The sequence below is a fragment of the Erinaceus europaeus genome, chromosome 1 (assembly GCF_950295315.1).
Source record: "Erinaceus europaeus chromosome 1, mEriEur2.1, whole genome shotgun sequence".
Lineage (NCBI taxonomy): Eukaryota > Metazoa > Chordata > Mammalia > Eulipotyphla > Erinaceidae > Erinaceus > Erinaceus europaeus.
The window spans coordinates 194,846,611-194,865,250 of NC_080162.1; the positions used below are offsets into that span (position 1 = coordinate 194,846,611).

General features: G+C 44.5%; 1 protein-coding gene across 2 annotated transcripts in view; it reads left to right on the plus strand.

Moving 5' to 3' along the window:
- Nucleotides 1-321: 321 nt before the first annotated feature.
- NSMAF (neutral sphingomyelinase activation associated factor) overlaps nucleotides 322-18,640 on the plus strand; it is a 68,254-nt gene continuing 49,935 nt past the window's right edge. Inside the window, exons 1-2 of one of the 2 annotated variants that reach the window (XM_060200985.1) lie at nucleotides 322-721; nucleotides 16,759-16,848. In XM_060200985.1, the coding sequence (XP_060056968.1) occupies nucleotides 663-721; nucleotides 16,759-16,848 (149 nt within the window). In that variant the 5' untranslated portion in view covers nucleotides 322-662. The remainder of the gene's footprint in view (nucleotides 722-16,758; nucleotides 16,849-18,640) is intronic. The other variant, XM_060200981.1, reaches the window with a different exon arrangement.

Sequence of the window (18,640 nt, forward strand, 5' to 3'; positions counted from 1 at the left end):
AGGGGGAGGAGGGGGAGGGGAGGAGGGAGAGGGGAGGAGGGGGAGGGGGAGGAGGAGGGGGAGGGGGAGAAGGGGGGAGGGGGAGGAGGAGGGGGAGGGGAGGGGGAGGAGGAGGGGGAGGGGGGAGGGGGGAGGGGGAGGAGGAGGGGGGAGGGGGAGGGGAGGAGGGGGGAGGGGGAGGAGGAGGGGGGAGGGGGAGGAGGTAGTCATTATCTAAACTTCCCAGAGACTGAGTCCAAAAACTATTACCAGTACTTGTGGCCAAAAAAAAAAAAGGGGGGGGGGTTGCTCAAGGACAAGCATCAGTTTTCAAGCAAATCATATTAAAAGTGGACCGGTGCAGCGGCTGGTAAAGTGTGTGTGGGGGGGTGCGGGGTCCTCCTGGCAGCCTCCGGGCCCCCGCGAGCACCTGGCTCCGGGTCACCGCGCGCCCCTCCCTCCTCCCTCCTCCGGCCTGAGTCACCGCGCCGCCCGAGTCCCCACGCGGAGATGCGGCGCTGAGCGCTGCCGGGACGCTCAGGGCCCCGGGACGCAGCATCGGGCTCTGCGCGCCGCGCGCGAAGCCAGGCCGGCAGCCGCGCTCCCCGCCCGGGTCTCCCCGCCGCTCCTCCGGGCCTCCAGGCGGGCGGCGGCCGAGACCTGAGCCGCGCCCCGCGCCCTCCATGGCGTTTATCCGGAAGCAGCAGCGGGAGCAGCAGCTGCAGCTCTACTCCAAAGAGCGGTGAGCGGCCGGCCTGCGGGCCCAGCCGGGGAGGCGCGCAGGGCCGAGTCACCGCCCGGGGGGCCTGTCCGGAGGCTGGTCCGGGGGGCCGCCGGGGGCCGAGCAGCCGGCGCGGGGATCCCGGGTGGAGAGCGCGGTGGCGGGCGCCTCGGCAGCCCAGAGCCCGCGTCCTTGAGCGGGGGGCCTGGGTGGGGACAGAGACCTGCGGGAGCCCGGCCGGAGCTGGCGCCGGGCTCCGGGCCCGTCGGCCGGGCAGAAGGCGCCCCGCCACGCCGCTCAGGGGCCGCGGCGGCCCGGCTCACCCGGAAGAGGCCGCGCGGATCCCCGCCGGTCCCTCCCGCGGACGCCGCAGCCGCAGCCGGAGCCGCAGCCGGAGCGCGGGGACGCGGCGGGCGCCCGGGTCCCGGGTCCCGGGACGCAGCTGGGCTGCGGGTCAGCGCGCTTGGCCGAGACCCGCGTTCCGCGCCCGGGCTCACCCGTTGCGGGTCGCAGCTCAGGGTCCGGCGCTGTTGTCACTCCAGCGGCACCGCGGGTCCACATGGGGAGCCGCACGGCTCCGCGCCTTTTTTTCTTTTTCTTTTCTTTCTTTCTTTCTTTCTTTTTTTTTTTTTTGGTGGCCAGTTTCTTCAGATTTAAATGGATACTTGATTATCACCCTGCCGCAGGCTGGGAGAAGAATCACAAGAGAAGCCTGGTTAAAAAAAATAAAGAAATAAAAATATCCGAGCCAGGTGGTGGCGCACCTAGTTAAGCGCAGGCATGACAGTGGTCAAGGACTCAAGTTCAAATCCATAGCCTCCACCTGCAGGGGAAAAACAGAGGGGAAGCAGGTCCGCAGGTGTCTCTTTGTCTCTCTCCCTCTCTGTTTCCTCCTCTCTCAGTTTCTCTCTGTCTCTGTCCAATGAGAAATAAGTAAATATGTATTTTTAAAAATTCAGCTTTGCTTCCCATCGGGCGACTCCATCCTAAGTGTATTACTCAAGGGTTCTGGAGAGCCCTGTGTGGTTATATAGACATTGTCGCTAGCATCTGGGTAAGGATTTGGGGTCTGACATCATTCATTGTCTGGTGCTCAAGTCTCCTAGGGAGCTCTCACTAGAAAACTTCTGCTCTAAGCAGGCTTCCCAATGCATTTATAGTGGTGGAGACATTTTGGTGTACTTGAGGTCTGTTGCCACAGGTGACAAAAGGAACCGGAAATGAACCACTTTACCAGTGCTAATTTGATTGTGGGAGCCTGTTATGTAAGAGTGTTGTTAGCTGGCTAGTTGTTGTCTGATCATTGGTGTTGACTTTAAAAAGAGGTAAACTGAGGCAAAGTCAAACTTGTTTAAAAAAACAAGTTTGGGCATATTGGAGAAATTACAATTCCAGGGAAGGGGGGTGGTTGACAGAACTGGGCATACAGCATAGTGATTATGCAAAAGGTTTCATGCCAGAAGCTCAGAGTTTCCCTGGTTCAATCCCCAGCACAAGCCAGCACAAGCCAGAGCTCTGAGCTCTGGTCTCTTTTTCTCTTCCATTAAAATAAAACATTAAAAAAAGAAGAAGGAGAAATTACAATTCCAGACATGGACATTTTAGCAAGTTTAAGGTGAATCTGTTGAGGCTAGGTTTAGGATACACTGTATTTCTGGAAGGAACTGCAAAAGAGCACACATTCAGTCAGTTAAAATTTGTTAAAATTAAAAAAAAAAAAAATACGACGACGACTAGCCTTGAGAATTCCCCATACACATACTATTCTACAAGACTAAATTCTTTGTCTTTTGATCAAGCATTTAGTGGGAATTTTAAATCTCTCTTAACTCTTATGTTTTCTCTGCCTTTTTTTTTTTGAAGATTACATGCTTGAGATTTCTCCAGTTTACATGATCCATTTCCATTTTAGACTTACATTCTTACTTAACCAGAGAGTGAGCCAGAGCATGACTCTAGCATATATGATCAAAGTCGGGACTTGTGACCATTAGTCCAGTGTTCTGTCCACTACCCACTGGGCAACCTTCGTACTCACCAGAATGAAATTCTTTTCTTTTAATATTTTATTTATTTATTTTCCCTTTTGTTGCCCTTGTTTTATTGTTGTAGCTATTGTCGTTGTTGGGTAGGACAGAGAGAAATGGAGAGAGGAGGGGAAGACAGAGGGGGAGAGAAAGACAGACACCTGCAGACCTGCTTCACCGCCTGTGAAGCGACTCCCCTGTAGGTGGGGAGCTGGGGGCTCGAACCAGGATCCTTACACCAGGACTTGTGCTTTGCACCACATGCACTTAACCCACTGCACTACCGCCCGACTCCCTGAATGAAATTCTTTACAGTGTTTACTAACAGAGCAGGCTATACTTAAAAATAGAAACGTAGACATAAAGTTTGTGTAATTTTTCAGCACACTTTTTTTCAGAGCTGTTGAGTTATACCCACTTGAAACATTCATATCTCTCTAGTTTTTTGTGTTGACCTGAGCAGGATAGCCATATTTGGAAACTTCATGCTCATCCTGTAAAGAAAATAAGATATATCAAAATACACATCTCAGATAAGACTTCCAAGAATGTTTTTGGTAGTGTGATTAGGTTTTCGACACATAAAAACCTGTTCGTTAAATAATAACTGGACCATAAACACAGCTGCTCAAATTTTAGAGTCTTCTAGGTATATCTCTAAAGCTTGTTTTAAGAGTGTCACTGTTTGGGAGTCGGGCTGTAGCGCAGCGGGTTAAGCGCAGGTGGCGCAAAGCACAAGGACCGGCATAAGGATCCCGGTTCGAACCCCGGCTCCCCACCTGCAGGGGAGTCGCTTCACAGGCGGTGAAGCAGGTCTGCAGGTGTCTATCTTTCTCTCCTCCTCTCTGTCTTCCCCTCCTCTCTCCATTTCTCTCTGTCCTATCCAACAACAATAATAACTACAACAATAAAACAACAAGGGCAACAAAAGGGAATAAATAAAATAAATATAAAAAAGATAAGATTTAAAAAAAAAAGAGTGTCACTTGTTTAACCCTCAACATTAAGAACTGATCCTTTTTTAGACAGAAAAACTTCTGATTTATAGTGTAAGAATTCTGAAACATTTGAATTGCCATCATGTTCTGTGATCTGAGTCCCATAGAACAATTCTGCCTGGTCGATATGAAATAAGACTAGTTTTCTCTCTAGCTGCCGCTTGTTTAATGGAGGTAATTTGTGTTTGACTTGCTAATCTTGTACAGTTCTGCAATGTCAGCACAGACCTTAGTCTGCACCTACATGTTTCCATTGATCATACAATATGACAGACTGCCCAGGCCAGCAGCACTCCAAGATAAGTGTAGCTCTGACAAGCAAAACAAAAAACAAAAAAAAAAAAAACCCTTTATTTATCAATGAAGAGGCAGAAACTTTTTTTTTTGAATTGTTGATGTTGTCATTGTTGGATAGGACAGAGAGAAATGGAGAGAGGAGGGGAAGACAGAGAGGGGGAGAGAAAGATAGACACCTGCAGATCTGCTTCACCGCCTGTGAAGTGACGCCCCTGCAGGTGGGGAGCCGGGGGCTCGAACCGGGATCCTTACGCCGGTCCTTGCACTTTGCGCCATGTGCGTTTAACCTGCTGCGCTGCCGGCCGACTCTCGGTAGAAACTATTTTGAGCTGTAGTAACCTGGAAAAGCCGGTGTCATTTATTTTACACTTACTTCAGTCTTGCTTGCTGACACCCAAATTCTCTAATGCTCTATCCTGTGATCTATAATGGACATTCACTGGCCAGAATGTGGTCCATAAAGATGAACTTGAAATTAGAAATCAGAAAGTCTCTTTGTAAATTTTATAATACATTCTGAAAGACAAAAATACTGTAAACCAACTTTATTGAGTCTCAAACTTAAAGTAGCCACACTGGGGAGTCGGGCGGTAGCGCAGCGGGTTATGCGCAGGTGGCGCAAAACCTGTGCAAGGACTGGAGTAAGGGTCGCGGTTCGAACCCCCGGCTCCCCACCTTCAGAGAAGTCGATTCATAGGCGGTGAAGCTGGTCTGCAGGTGTCTATCTTTCTCTTCCCCTCGCTTTCTCTCCCCCTCTCTGCCTTCCCCTCCTCTCTCCATTTCTTTCTGTCCTATCCAACAACCAACGACATCAACAACAATAAAAACCACAACAAGGCTACAACAACAAGGGCAACAAAAGGGGGAAAAATGGCCTCTAGGAGCAGTGGATTCATGGTGCAGGCACTGAGCCCCAGCAATAACCCTGGAGGAAAAAAAAAATACAGAACTCTTATTGTCCCTTCCTAAATTGCAGATTGTTGTCTGCTTCAAACCTGTAAATTAGATATTGCCATACTAAGCAAGGGTTTTACAGTTAGACATGCATAGTTACCACTGTTTTCACTCATTATTCCTTCCCGCATATCGTATCTTCCCTCTAGAACTGCCTTCACTTCCTCATAGACTTGTTTTAGAAATTCCCCCTTGTGTGTGACTAGTAGTAGTTGATTATGTTGTCTGTATAAACACGGTCTTAACGTCACTTTTTTTTTCCTTGCAAATCCTTTTTGCTCAATGTATAATTCTCTAAGCATTTGAAAGTTTGTACAAGTGGCCAGGGAATATATCTCACCCTTGCTAAAAGAGGTTTAATAGGGGAAACACAAGAGAGAAAAGGTTAGTAGCAGATGTCTCCTATCTGTGTGGCATTTGATTCTTTTAACTAGATGGCAGGGGGCAGCTTCAAGCTTCAGGAGAAATCACAGCCCCAGAGCTATTCTGTGCTGCAGAATAGCTGTTGATAGTTCAGCTATTCTGAATAGCTGTTGATGGTTCAATATCTGTTGATAGTTCATGATTTGTGGCAGTGAGTTGTGCCGATTTTAGTGAGGGCTAAACCTTCTCCTTGACCTTCAGGATATGTCAGGATGAGCCTAAGATTTTTATCAGTGTTGAGACAGCATAGCGGTTATGCAAAAGGACTTTCATGCCTGAGGCTCTGAGATCCCATGTTCAATCCCTACCTAGCACCACCGTAAATCAGAGCTGAGCTGTGCTCTGGTATGTCTGTCTCTCCCTCTCCCTGCCCCTCTCCCCGCCTCGTAAAAATAAATAGGCGGTCGGGCGGTAGCGCAGTGGGTTAAGTGCACTTGTCGCAAAGTGCAAGGACAGGATAAGGTTCCTATTTTGAGCCCCCGGCTCCCCGCCTGCAGGGGAGTCGCTTCACAGGCGGTGAAGCAGGTCTGCAGGTGTCTGTCTTTCTCTCCCTCTCTCTGTCTTCCCCTCCTCTGTCCATTTCTCTCTGTCCTATCCAACAGTGACGACATCAGCAACAACAACAATAATAACTATAACAACAGTGAAAAACAACAAGGGCAACAAAAGGGAAATTAAATTAAAAAAATAAATAAAGTAAATAAAATATTTTTAAAAATCGTGTCAGTGTTCCTGGTTTGGGAACCACCAGCACTTTTTTTTTTTTCTTTTCTTTTTGCCAGCAGGATTACTGGTGGGGATCAGTACCCGCATGACTCCACTCCTCCCCGTGACCATTTTTCCCGTTTTCTTTTTGATAGAGGATGAGAGATAGGGAGGGTAAGAGAAACAGGGAGAGATGTCAGCAGCACTGCTTCCACTGCTATTGAAACTTCCTCTCAGCAGGCAGGGCCAGAGACTTAAAGCCAGGCCTTTGCTTAAGGTACTGTGCACACTCACTGGATGTGCCGCCAGCAGCCCCACTAGAAGCCACGGGCACTTTCTTCTAACACAAGACACTGGGAGCCAAACTTCCTGCTAAAGCTGGGTGGTTTGCCTGAAACCCAAGACCTGTAGCATGTCTCCATGGGACTTTGCAAGTTGTCTAAGAAGTTTTTTTGTTGTTGGTGGTGGTGATGGTGGTCTTTCTTCTGACTGCATTTAAAATCTCTTTGGTAGTGTTTTGCTATTTTTCTAGAAATTTATTTTTATTCCTCTATCATGATTGAGGTTTCTAACACTGAAACCGTTTTGGAAAATGTGGAACCAAGTCTTTAACTCTTAGTTCTTCACCCCCCCAGTTTTCTCTTGTTAGGTCGCTTCAGTTTTCTTTGCTGCCTTATGGGTTGCTTAAACTGGTCTTCAATTTATAGATGTTCTCTCATGTTACGTAGTGGTAGTGTACAGCCTCTTCCATTGATTAAATCTTAGTGTTTGTTATTGAATTTTTAAACAATATATTAATTTATTTATTCCCTTTTGTTGCCCTTGTTTTTTTATTGTTGTAGTTATTATTATTGTTGTTGTTGTTGAGTAGGACAGAGAGAAATGGAGAGAGGAGGGGAAGACAGAGAGGGAAAGAGAAAGACAGACACCTGCAGACCTGCTTCACCGCTTGTGAAGCGATTCCCCTGCAGGTGGGGAGCCAGGGGCTCGAACCAAGATCCTTATGCTGGTCCTTGAGCTTTGCGCCACCTGCACTTAACCCACTGTGCTACCGCCCGACTCCCTGTTACTGAATTTTTAAATATCTAGTTCTAGTTGAACCATTTCTCAGCACTGGCAGTTTTAATATTAATTTTTACTTTTTTAAAGATTTTATAATTAGTATTTATTTATTTATTCCTTTTGTTGCCCTTGTTGTTTTGTTGCTGTAGTTATTACTGATATAGTTGTTGTTGGACAGAGCAGAGAGAAATGGAGAGAGAAGGGGAAGACGGTGGGGGGGGGCAGACACCTGCAGACCTGCTTCGCCTGTGAAGCAACTCCTGCAGGTGGGGAGCCCGGGGCTCGAACCCGCATCCTAATGCCAGTCCTTGTGCTTTGTACCACATGTGCTTAACAGCACTGGCAGTTTTTTGAGAGATATTTGCTTTCTTGCTTTTGATGTCTTTTTACTTCTTTGAGTAGGTCTAGTGGAGTGAACAGATAAAAAAACATGATTTAGTCTGCCACTCCTACTGGCCTTCATTCTGTAGTTTTAATTCTTCACTTGTTCTTTGAGTTGTGGCTGGGAATTCTTGTTCTTTGGAAGTTGTGATTGGGAATTCTTGGATACCTGGGTTTAAAGTTTTTTTTTTTTTAGAAAGTTTTTGCATTCTGGTGTTGAGAGAAGAGATTACAATACTACATTAATTCGTGTAGAGTGTTTAGTTTCATTTCATTTTTTTGTTGTTTTAAATAGCATTAACCAAAATGTGTCACACACTAGGATTGTGGTGTCTAGATTCGAAAAGGAAGCTTATTTTGCCCCAAGTGAGAGGCAAGTCCCCACCGTCTCCCTTCACTTTCACTAAGGAAAGTGAAGCTTTGTGGCGGGTCTTTCCATGCAGCTGTTTCTGCCTGTTGTAATGAGTGGCCTCTGGAGTTGCAAGGTCCTAATGAACTCAGGCTCTCTGCTGCTCACAGATTAAATTCTCCAATGTGTGTTTCTCACTACTAAGACTTTCCCTTCTTTAATACAAATATTTGTATTACTGGATAGAGACAGAGGAACGGAGAGGCAAACTGTTATGTGAAAAACCGAGAAATGCTACACATGTACAAACTAGTGTATCTTTTTTATGTTTATTTATTTTCCCTTCTGTTGGCCTTGTTTTTCATTGTTGTTGTAGTTATTGTTGTTATTGATGTCGTTGTGAGAAAGGACAGAGAGAAATGGAGAAGGAGAGGAAGACAGAGACGGGGAGAGAAACATAGACACCTGCAGACCTGCTTCACCACCTGTGAAGCGACTCTCCTGCAGGTGTGGATCCGGGGGCTCGAACCCGGATCCTTACGTCTGGTTCTTGCGCTTTGCCCTACGTGCGCTTAACCCGCTGTGCTACCGCCCGACTCCCCAAACTAATGTATTTTACTGTTGACTGTAAACCATTAATCTCCCCAATAAAGAAAAGAAAAAAGAAACGCAGACTCTCGGGCCCCACCCCACACCTACTGCGCTAGAACCTTAGTAGATAACCCAGGTGACGGGGCACACATTACGGTTTGAGAAGCACTATTCTAGATGATAGTGATTAAGCCTGCATCTTGAGTTTTGCTTATTTGACTCGTCAATTCTTTTTGCTCCCGGGTTATCGCCGGAGCTGGGTGCCTGCACTACAAATCCACTGCTCCTGGTGGCTATTTCCCCCTTTTCATTGGATAGCAGTATAGAGAAATTGATCAGGGCTAGAGAGCAGAATGGTTATGCCCAGAGACTATCATACCTAAGTCTCCAAAGCCCTGGGTTCAGTCCTCTGCACTATCATAAGTCAGAGCTGTGCAGTTCTCTGGTTTAAAAAAAAAAGAGAGGGGAGTCGGGTGGCAGTGCAGCGGGTTAAGCTCACGTGGTGCAAAGCGCAAGGACCGGCATAAGGATCGCGGTTCGAGACCCTGGCTCCCCACCTGCAGGGGAGTCGCTTCACAGGCGGTGAAGCAGATCTGCAGGTGTCTTTCTCTCCCCGTCTTCCCCTCTTCTCTCTGTCCTATCCAACAGTGACGACATCAGTAGCAACAACAATAATAACTACAACAATAAAAAAAAGGACAACAAAAGGGAAAGTAAATAAATATTAAAAGAGAGAGAGAGAAATTGAGAGAGGAGAGGGAGAGAAAGATAGACACCTATAGACCTGCTTCACTTGTGAAGTGACACTCCCCACCCCCCGCAGATGGGGAGCGGGGGGGCTCGAACTGGGTTCCTTGAACGTTTTTTTACTCTTTGTACTATGTACACTTAACCCAGTTAGCCACTGCCTTATCTTCTCAGTAGTATGGTGAAGGCACATGAGACTTAATGACTGTGACTGCATGAAAGCTTTTAAGAGCATAAGTAATATTTATGTACTATCAGGCAATAGAGCAGGGGGTTAAGCGCATGTGACACAAAGCCTAAGTAACTGCCTAAGGATCCCAGTTCCAGCCTCCGGCTCCCCACCTGCAGGGGAGTCGCTTCACAGGCGGTGAAGCAGGTCTGCAGGTGTCTGTTTTTCTCTCCCCCTCTGTCTTCCCTTCCTCTCTCCATTTCTCTCTGTCCTGTCCAACAACGACGACATCAATAACTACAACAATAAAACAACAAGGGCAACAAAAGGGAATAAATAAATAATTTTTTAAAAAAAGTTATTCCCAAAGGAAGGACTCCAAGGCCAGAGGAAACAGTGAAACTGGTTACACGGTAGTAAGACTATCAACTCCTGAGGTGGCTGAAGAGGAGAGACCTGAAATTTACATGAGAAGATAATTGGTTCAAGGATTAGAATGTCTGTGAATAATAAGTCTCTAAGCCAATGTGTAGAACAGGATTACAAAATGAGTCAAATTTTATTAGGAAAGAGGATAAATATGTGTTGTGGATGTCTGAAGTTGGTGAGGGAGTCACAGTTGAAGCTAAAAAAACTAGCCGAGGAGACCTGTTCAGAGGTGGGGTTGTGGGTTTTGAAGGTCATAAAGTTTGTTAGGGGCTCAAAGTTAAAATGTTAAAAAAGCTAAAAGGCGAGACCTGTAGGTAGAGTTGTGAATGTCGTGATGATATGCACAGGCAGGAAACTGAAACAAAGGGACGGACCATCAGAGAATTATTAGAAAAAGGAACAGAAATAGTGTAATTGTGCTCCTTTGCTGTAGGCCACTAAAGTGGGTGGAAAAAATGGCCAATATGTACCTGATGTCAACTGAAAACAGGAAGTGGCAACAGAAAACAACTGGAGACGTTACTTAGTCAGCGCCTAGTGAGGTGTCATTTTATTTGCTTGACTTGCCCTGTTGACAGCTTATCTTAGAGTACTTGAAAACTTCAGGATATCATATCAAAGATATATCTTTACCCAATTAGCAATGACAGAAACCTTCAGAAAAAGCAAGTCATAACAGGTTATCTGTTGTTGAAAACCAGGGGTATTAAGAAGGATTCTATCACATATAAATCTAGAGTTTTATAAAACAGGTATTGAAGAGTCTAAGGGGGAGAAATAACTGTCCTTACAGGGTGGTCCAGAAAGGCTGTTGACCCAGGAATTTTGTGAAACGGCCAAAATCACTATTCACCACGTCTAATCCAAATAGTGTAGTTGCAGAAAATTGACAAGCAAACAACTAAATCGAATCACTGGTAATCTTCCTCTGCATTTATAATTAAAAAGATGTATAATGCCAGTGAGGAAAACACCAAGACAGATTAAGAGACCTTCCCAAACCTTCATAATTATAGTCAAGAAAATTAAAGCTTCAAATGAGTGGTAGCATTGAGAAAGCGACCAAAAAAAAAATTGTTTTTTAAATTTAATCTTCTAAACTGTGTGTCAGACTAAGCTGTTAATCTAGGTTTCAGCCTAATTAAAATTGATTTTTTTTTTTTAAACACAGAAAGGAACTCTTATTTTGTAGCCTGGTTATTGACACTGTCAGACTGAAAGTGCCACAGTATACTTGTAAGATGAGTGAAGAGCACATCAGGTCGATGGGGTTTACAGTCAACAATTTCTATACACCTCTCCCATATTTGGGAGCTACTCTCTTCCCTGATCCAGCTTTCTGGTCCTTTTTCCAGCCATGACATCATTTCCCCAGACAATAACTTGGATGCACCTGCATTTCAGATTTCAGAGTCAGGGGAAAACAAACAAAAATTAGTATAGTCACAGGCCCTTTAGAATATAGCTAAAATATGCCTACTAGCTATCTACAAAACGGAGACATTCCCCCCACCCCCAACTCTTCATCTGCCTTTAGGTTCCAGCCTTTAGGTTCATGATTAGTCAACAATTTGTTTGGCTTTATATGTTCACTCTCTTTTCAGCCACCAGGTTCCTGATGCTAGCAGGATGCCAACCAGACTTGCCTGGACAGACAACTCCATCAATGTGTCCTGGAGCTCTGTTTCCCCAGAGCCCCACCCCACTAGGGAAAGAGAGAGACAGGCTGGGAGTATGGATCGACCTGTCCACGCCCATGTTCAGTGGGGAAGCAATTACAGAAGCCAGACCTTCCACCTTCTGCATCCCACAATGACCTTGGGTCCATACTCCCAGACAGATTAAGAATAGGAAAGCTATCAAGGGAGGGGATGGGATACAGGGTTCTGGTGGTGGGAATTGTGTGGAATTGCACCCCTCATATCCTGTGGTTTTGTCAGTGTTTCCTTTTTATAAATATTTAAAAATAAAATGAGTGAAGAGGCAGATGTGCTGTGTCTCCCAACATAAGCTCCTGGGAGAATCCTTTCAGTCATCTATGAACTCAGGGAGGTGTAGAAAGAACATGGGCACATACACAGGTTTAGTGCTGATTCTCGATCAGACAAACAACTTATCACCCACTCATAGAAGAAGTTGCCATCCGTTTTACAGCAGGAATTCAATATGCAACCCTATCGTGCTGATCTGATCTCTTTGGAAAGAGTTCCAACTGGTAGGTTGGGAGAATAGATTTATTTCATCTGAACCTGGGTGAGAATGAGACTTGTTTTTTTGAAAATTCTCAAGAGCTCAATTGAGAAGGAGAAAACAATGTTAGTATAATTAAATGGGATAGTATGTGTTGAATGACTTAATCCAGATGTTGCTGTCTAATACATCACGGGGGGGTGCATTTCTTTTTTTTTTTAAGTTTTTATTTATAAAATAGAAATACTGACAAGACCATAGGATAAGAAGGGTACAATTCCACACAGTTCCCACCACTGGAACTCCGTATCCTATCCTCTCCCCTGATAGCTTTGCTATTCTTTATCCTTCTGAGAGTATGGACCCTGGGTCATTATGGGGTGCAGAAGGTGGGAGCTCTGGCTTCTGTAATTGCTTCCCCACTGAACATGGGCATTGGCAGGTCAATCCATATTACCTGTCTCTATCTCTCTCTCTCTCTCTCTCTCTCCCTCCCTCCCTCCCTCCCTTCCTCCCTACCTCCCTACCTCCCTAGTGGGGCAGGGATCTGGGGATGTGGGGCTCCAGGACACATTGGTGGGGTCATCTGCCCTGGGAAGTCAGGTTGACATCATGGTAGCATCTGGAACCTGGTGGCTGAAAAAGAGTTAAGATAGAAAGCAGAACAAATTGTTGACTAATCATGAACCTAAAGGCAAGAATATTGCAGATGGAGATTGGTCATGGGCCCCTTGGATACTTAAGATAGACCTACTAGCTTTTTCCAAAACGGGGGTGTATTTCTAAAGGTGGGATACATGACTGTATTTTTACCCTTGTACAAGATTGTTACTAATTTCTTCCTTATTTCAGAAACAATTTTAAGAAGCTTATGAAAGTGCCAGATTAATTAAATCAATTTCGTAGATGGCAGGGACGTTGCAGGCTAGCTTAAGCCAAGGGTGGTCTTTGGGTTCTCAGAGTAGAGATGGTAGTGGCCCGGCGTTTGTGCCCTTTAGATGCCTATGAACACATGGTTAAGGCACCGTGCACCTTTTCTCACTGTGCCAATCACAGCCCTCCTGAAAACGGCGCCGCCTGTTCCTTTTTCCAATCTAGGGAGTGACTGATTAGCAAAATCTCCTAAGTCCATTGTAAATACTGTTCTTCAGCAGTCTACTGAGTAACTGTTGAGTGGTCGTAAACACAAGCACCGTGCGAATTGTTGGTCTGCTTCTAATTCTGCTTCTAAAAACCCCTTCTGTTTCATTGGTTTAATCCCCTGCTTAACACAGTATTCTATTTGCATAACCACTGTGAACTAAACACCGCCCTGCCTCCAGGTTTAATCCCCACTGGTTCAGGACGCCTTTTTGCTCCGCCCCCTCTCCGTAGTACACCCTGATTTCCACCAGTCTCTTTTCGCTCCACCCTCTCTATGTCACATCCTGTTTCCACCCTACCTGGTGAGTATATATATAAGGACAGGATTGTGATTAGAGTTTAGTTTAGTTTAGTTGGCTTAGATTGTGCTACGTTCCACATGAATAAAGAGATACTGCATACAGCTCAGCCATGAGTCCCTGGTCGTCTGTCTCCCGCCCACAAAGATAGCCCGGCATAATGGCGCCCTGAACAGGGACTGGCAGCGAATGAAATAATTTTAGCTTGTCCGCTAAGTTTCAAGTTGTATGCTTTAAAACTTAAGTGACCTCCCACCTTCTGCACCCCATAAAGAAGGTTGGTCCATACTCCCCTAAGGATAAAGAACAGGGAAGCTTCCAATGGAGGGGAGGGGACAGGGAACTCTGGTGGTGGGAGCTGTGTGGAATTGTATTCCTGTTATCTTACAATCTCGTTAATCACTGTTAAATCACTAAAGAAAAATTCAGTGACATGAGAATAGAACAGTGTCTTTAGAAAAGCTGAGCTGCTGAATGAGAGGGCAAAGCCAGGAGTCTCCTTGAAAAATAGTCAGTAGTCTCCTAGAATACTAGTAAGACAGATCATAAGATTATAAATGTGATTTGGTTTGTTTTTTTTTAATACATGGAGCCTTTTATTCCATAGAATGTAATTTAATGGGGAGCAAAATAAGTATTTTAAAAAATTTTATTTTTTTAATTATTTTTTACCAGAGCACTGCTCAGCTCTGGCTTATGGTGGTGCAGGGGATTGAACCTGGGACTTGACGGAGCCTCAGGCTTGAGAGTCTGTTTGCATAACCATTATGCTACCTTCCCGCCCCATAAGTATTTTTTAAAAGGCTGCTTTTGGGTGGTTCCATGTGTGTAACAGAACCAACCGAAAGAAATAATCAAAAATAAACCATGACTACTGATTGACAAGAGAACTAAGGCTCTTCAAGGGGAAGAGGGGAAGAGGGCGAGTGTGGAAGGCAAGTTGGGGAAGATGGTAAGTTTTATCTGTTAATAGATAAATAAGGGGGGAGAAAGTACTCAAGAGATGAGGATCACATTAGTTCAGAGAGAAAAGAGAATGTAATTTGATTATTCATAACATCATGGAGCCATATTGTATTTTTACAGAAAAATTAAAATGTATATATAAATGTACAGTTGCATGCTAGAGTATAAAAAGAAAGACTCCGAAAAGTTCCTTTATCATCACTTTGTGTAAACTCTGGTGGCGATCCCTGAAGGGATGTCCTGGGGCGGAAAGGACACAGACTGTGGTGGTGGGTACAATGTGTAACTGTTCTCAGGTGGTCTTATGGTCTTGTAAGCTGTTATTGAATCACTAATAAAAACATGTTTTTAAAAATCCGTAATGATTTATCTTGTATAATGTAATTTGGTTATATCCTTTTACTAAATATTTTAATTAAGGAGGATATAATTCTGTTTACCAGAATAATACTCCGGTTTAAAATAGCATCTATGAGATCATCCCATATGTCTCTGTTGTTAGGGAAATAGAGAGACAGGCTGGGAGTATGGATCAGCCTGTCAACGCCCATGTACAGTGGAGAAGCAATTACAGAAGCCAGACCTTCCACTCTCTGCACCCCATAGTGATCCTGGGTCCATACTCCCAGAGGGATGAAGAATAGGAAAGCTATCAGGGGAGGGGATGGGATACAGAGTTCTGATAGTGAGAATTGTGTGTAATTGTACCCCTCTTATCCTGTGGTCTTATCAGTGTTTCCATTTTATAAGTAACAATTATTTTTAAAACATAGCATATATGATTATATATTTTATTATGGCATGTAAGCCACATAATATAAAATTGGCCATCTTCATCATTTGTAAGTGACTGGTACAATAGAGGTGGTGCAAAGTGCAAGGACCGGCATAAGGATCCCAGTTTGAGCCTCCTGGCTTCCCACCTGCAGGGGAGTCGCTTCACAGGCGGTGAACAGCATGTCTGCAGGTGTCTTTCTCCCTCTCTGTCTTCCCCTCCTCTCTCCATTTCTCTCTGTCCTATCCAAACAACAATGACACCAATAACAACAGTAATAACTACAACAACAATAAAAGACAATAAGGGCAACAAACAGGAATGTAAGTAAATAAATAAATTTTAAAAAAGCACTAGGTGTTTTGTTTTGTTTTGGTTTTACGATGAGAGATTATCTTAAAACCTGCTTCTTGTGAAAGTACCAGGATAAATCAAAATAGTGCTGGAACATGACATCTGAAGTGGGTGTTTGGGAGGGAATCAGAGGTGAGAAGGCCCTTTGTAGCTCTCTCTGGAAACACAGGGCTAAAATGCTAGAGGTGAGTAATCCTCAATGCCAGGCTATCTTCGCGGCGGAAGGCAGTTCAATCTTTATTGAGCGGGGATGCAGTTCAACAATCTAATCTCTAATCACAATTCTGTCGTATATATCTCCTGAGGTGGAAGTGTCATTTCAGAAGAGGCTATAGGTAGGATAGGGATGGGGAGAAGGAAAAAGCATGGGAACCAGTGGGGATTAAACCAGTGTGGGATTAAAACTCAAAACAATGATTATGTAAATAGACCACAGCGTCAAGCAATGCAACAGAAGGGGTCTTAGAAGCAGAATTTAGAAGCAGACCAACACCTCAAGCCTTGCTCAGACAAGAATGAGTTTAAACTTTTAGGGAGGGGGGAGAGTATATTATTTATTTTTCATGAGCTCAGGGTTTCATATGGGAGAGGAAAAGCATGAGCAGCACTCTAGAACTTGGAGGTCGGAGGGACCAAACTCTTCAGAACCTGGGGCTCGCAAGGCTTGCTTTCTTTGCTCTTTCCTACCTTGAACCATTTCCCCAACTGTGTTGTCCCCCTTAATTTTTTAAGGACTTCATCACTTCATATAAGATAGGGAGAACCTTGCTAGTCAGCGTGTGCATGAGAATAAGTTTAGTTTGATGAGACCCAGGATTTCTGTAAAAGGGATCATAGATCCGCTATTCTAAGAGGCAGTTTCTTTTACTGGCATGATCATAGATCCGCTATTCTAAGAGGCAGTTTCTTTTACTGGCATGATCATAGATCCGCTATTCTAAGAGGCAGTTTCTTTTACTGGCATGATCATAGATCCGCTATTCTAAGAGGCAGTTTCTTTTACTGGCATGGTGGTCATTAGACCCACAGCGCAGATCTGTTCATTGCTTTTTCCACACCAAATAAAAAGGACTTTCCTGGCATATATTAAATGTTTAAGAATTACTTGTTGAATCAATGAAAGGGTTAAACACTGATTCATGTAACATTCTTATATTTTCTACGACTAAACACGATTTTTTTCCCCCTCCAAAATGTAGGTTTTCTTTGCTTTTGCTTAATTTGGAGGAGTTCTACTTTGAGCAACACACGGCTAATCACATTCAGCACAAAGGTAGTCAGAATGAAAGGTAAGGACAAGTTTTAATCTCACTGTGCTAACGAACCTTTTTGATGCCTCATGTTTAAAAAAACTAAAGATGTTATCCTCTCAATCTTCCTCTTTCTATCTTTTATGGAAAGAAATGAGAAGAGGGGACTTATAAGTTACTAAAAAAAAAAAAAAATCATGTTAGAAACTACAAATGTTTTCCAAAACTCAGAAACAGTGTGTTCTAATTTCTCTGAGGTGGTAGGTGTCTTAAAGGCAAGAGATAGGACTGACTTGTGCCATCACTTCCCCCCTGGCATCCCTTTGTAAACTATACCCTCAATTATTTGGGTTAGGCTCTTACAAAGTAGTGACCAAATGATCATATAGCACTAAAGCTATATGAAAATTCGTCATTTCAGGGAGTCTGGCGGTAGCGCAGTGGGTTAAGCGCACGTGGCGCAAAGAGCAGGGACCGGCATAAGGATCCCGGTTCGAGCTCCCAGTCTCCCCACCTGCAGGGGAGTCGCTTCACAGGTGGTGAAGCAGGTCTGCAGGTGTCTATTTTCTCTCCCCCTCTCTGTCTCCCCTCCTCTCTCGATTTCTCTCTGTCCCATCCAATGACAACAACAACAATAATAACCACTACAATGATAAAACAACAAGGGCAACTAAAGGGGAAAATATGGTCTCCAGGAGCAGTGGATTCGTGGTGCAGGCACCGAGCCCCAGCAATAACCCTAGAGGCAAAAAAAAAAAAAAAAAAAAAAAAGAGAGAGAGAGAGAAAGAAAAAAAAGAAAATGTCATTTCAAAATAAATTGAACAAAAAAAAAAAATTCTGATCTCTTTTCCTTATTCTTCCTTCCTTCCTTCTTCTTTTTATTTTATTTTATTTATTTATTCCCTTTTGTTGCCCTTGTTGTTTTATTGTTATAGCTATTATTGTCGTTGTTGGATAGGACAGAGAGAAACGGAGAGAGGAGGGGAAGACAGAGAGGAGGAGAGAAAGATAGACACCTGCAGACCTGCTTCACCGCCTGTGAAGCGACTCCCCTGCAGGTGGGGAGCCGGGGTTCGAACCGGGATCCGTATGCCGGTCCTTGTGCTTTGCGCCACCTGCGCTTAACCCGCTGCGCTACCGCCCGACTCCCTTCTTCCTTCCTTTCTTTCCCTCACTTTGCCTGCCTCCCTGCCTTCTTCCTTCCCTCCCTTCCTTCCATACTTTTCCCTTCTCCCTCTCCCTTTCTTCTCTCTCTCTTCTCTCCTTCCTCCATTTCTTCCTTTCTTCTTTCTTTTCAAGAACGGGCGTCTTCCTTGCACGTGTGTGATTCAGCCACTCCACACCTCTTTTTCATCCAGGGAGAGAGAGAGAGAGAAAATGAGAGACTCCATGGTACTAGAGCTTACCCCAGCGCCATGACACTCCCCGTGTGGTGCCTGGGCTCAAGTCTGCACCATATGCCAGGCAAGTTAGTGTCCCATCTATTGGACTATCATGTCAGCTCTTCATTTCTCTTTATTTTAACAACTTCTGCTTAACATTATAAAGAAATAGCCCTGTTTCTTTGGTCATATGGCATTTTCTTGAAAACCACACACAAAGATGACTTTCCTGTGTTCATTTTGGAATTAACTATGATCAGTGCTGTTCTAACAAAAACATCTCTGCTAATGATGTGGGCTGGCTTCTCACCTGACAAGCAGTGGTCCTAAATCGGAAAATACTTTGATGTCAGATAAACAGTTCACCTTTAGCATACTTTGGATTTTTTTTTCTGGAAAAATTAAAAAACATGTAGTTTTTTTTTTTTTAAGCACAACCCCAAATGAA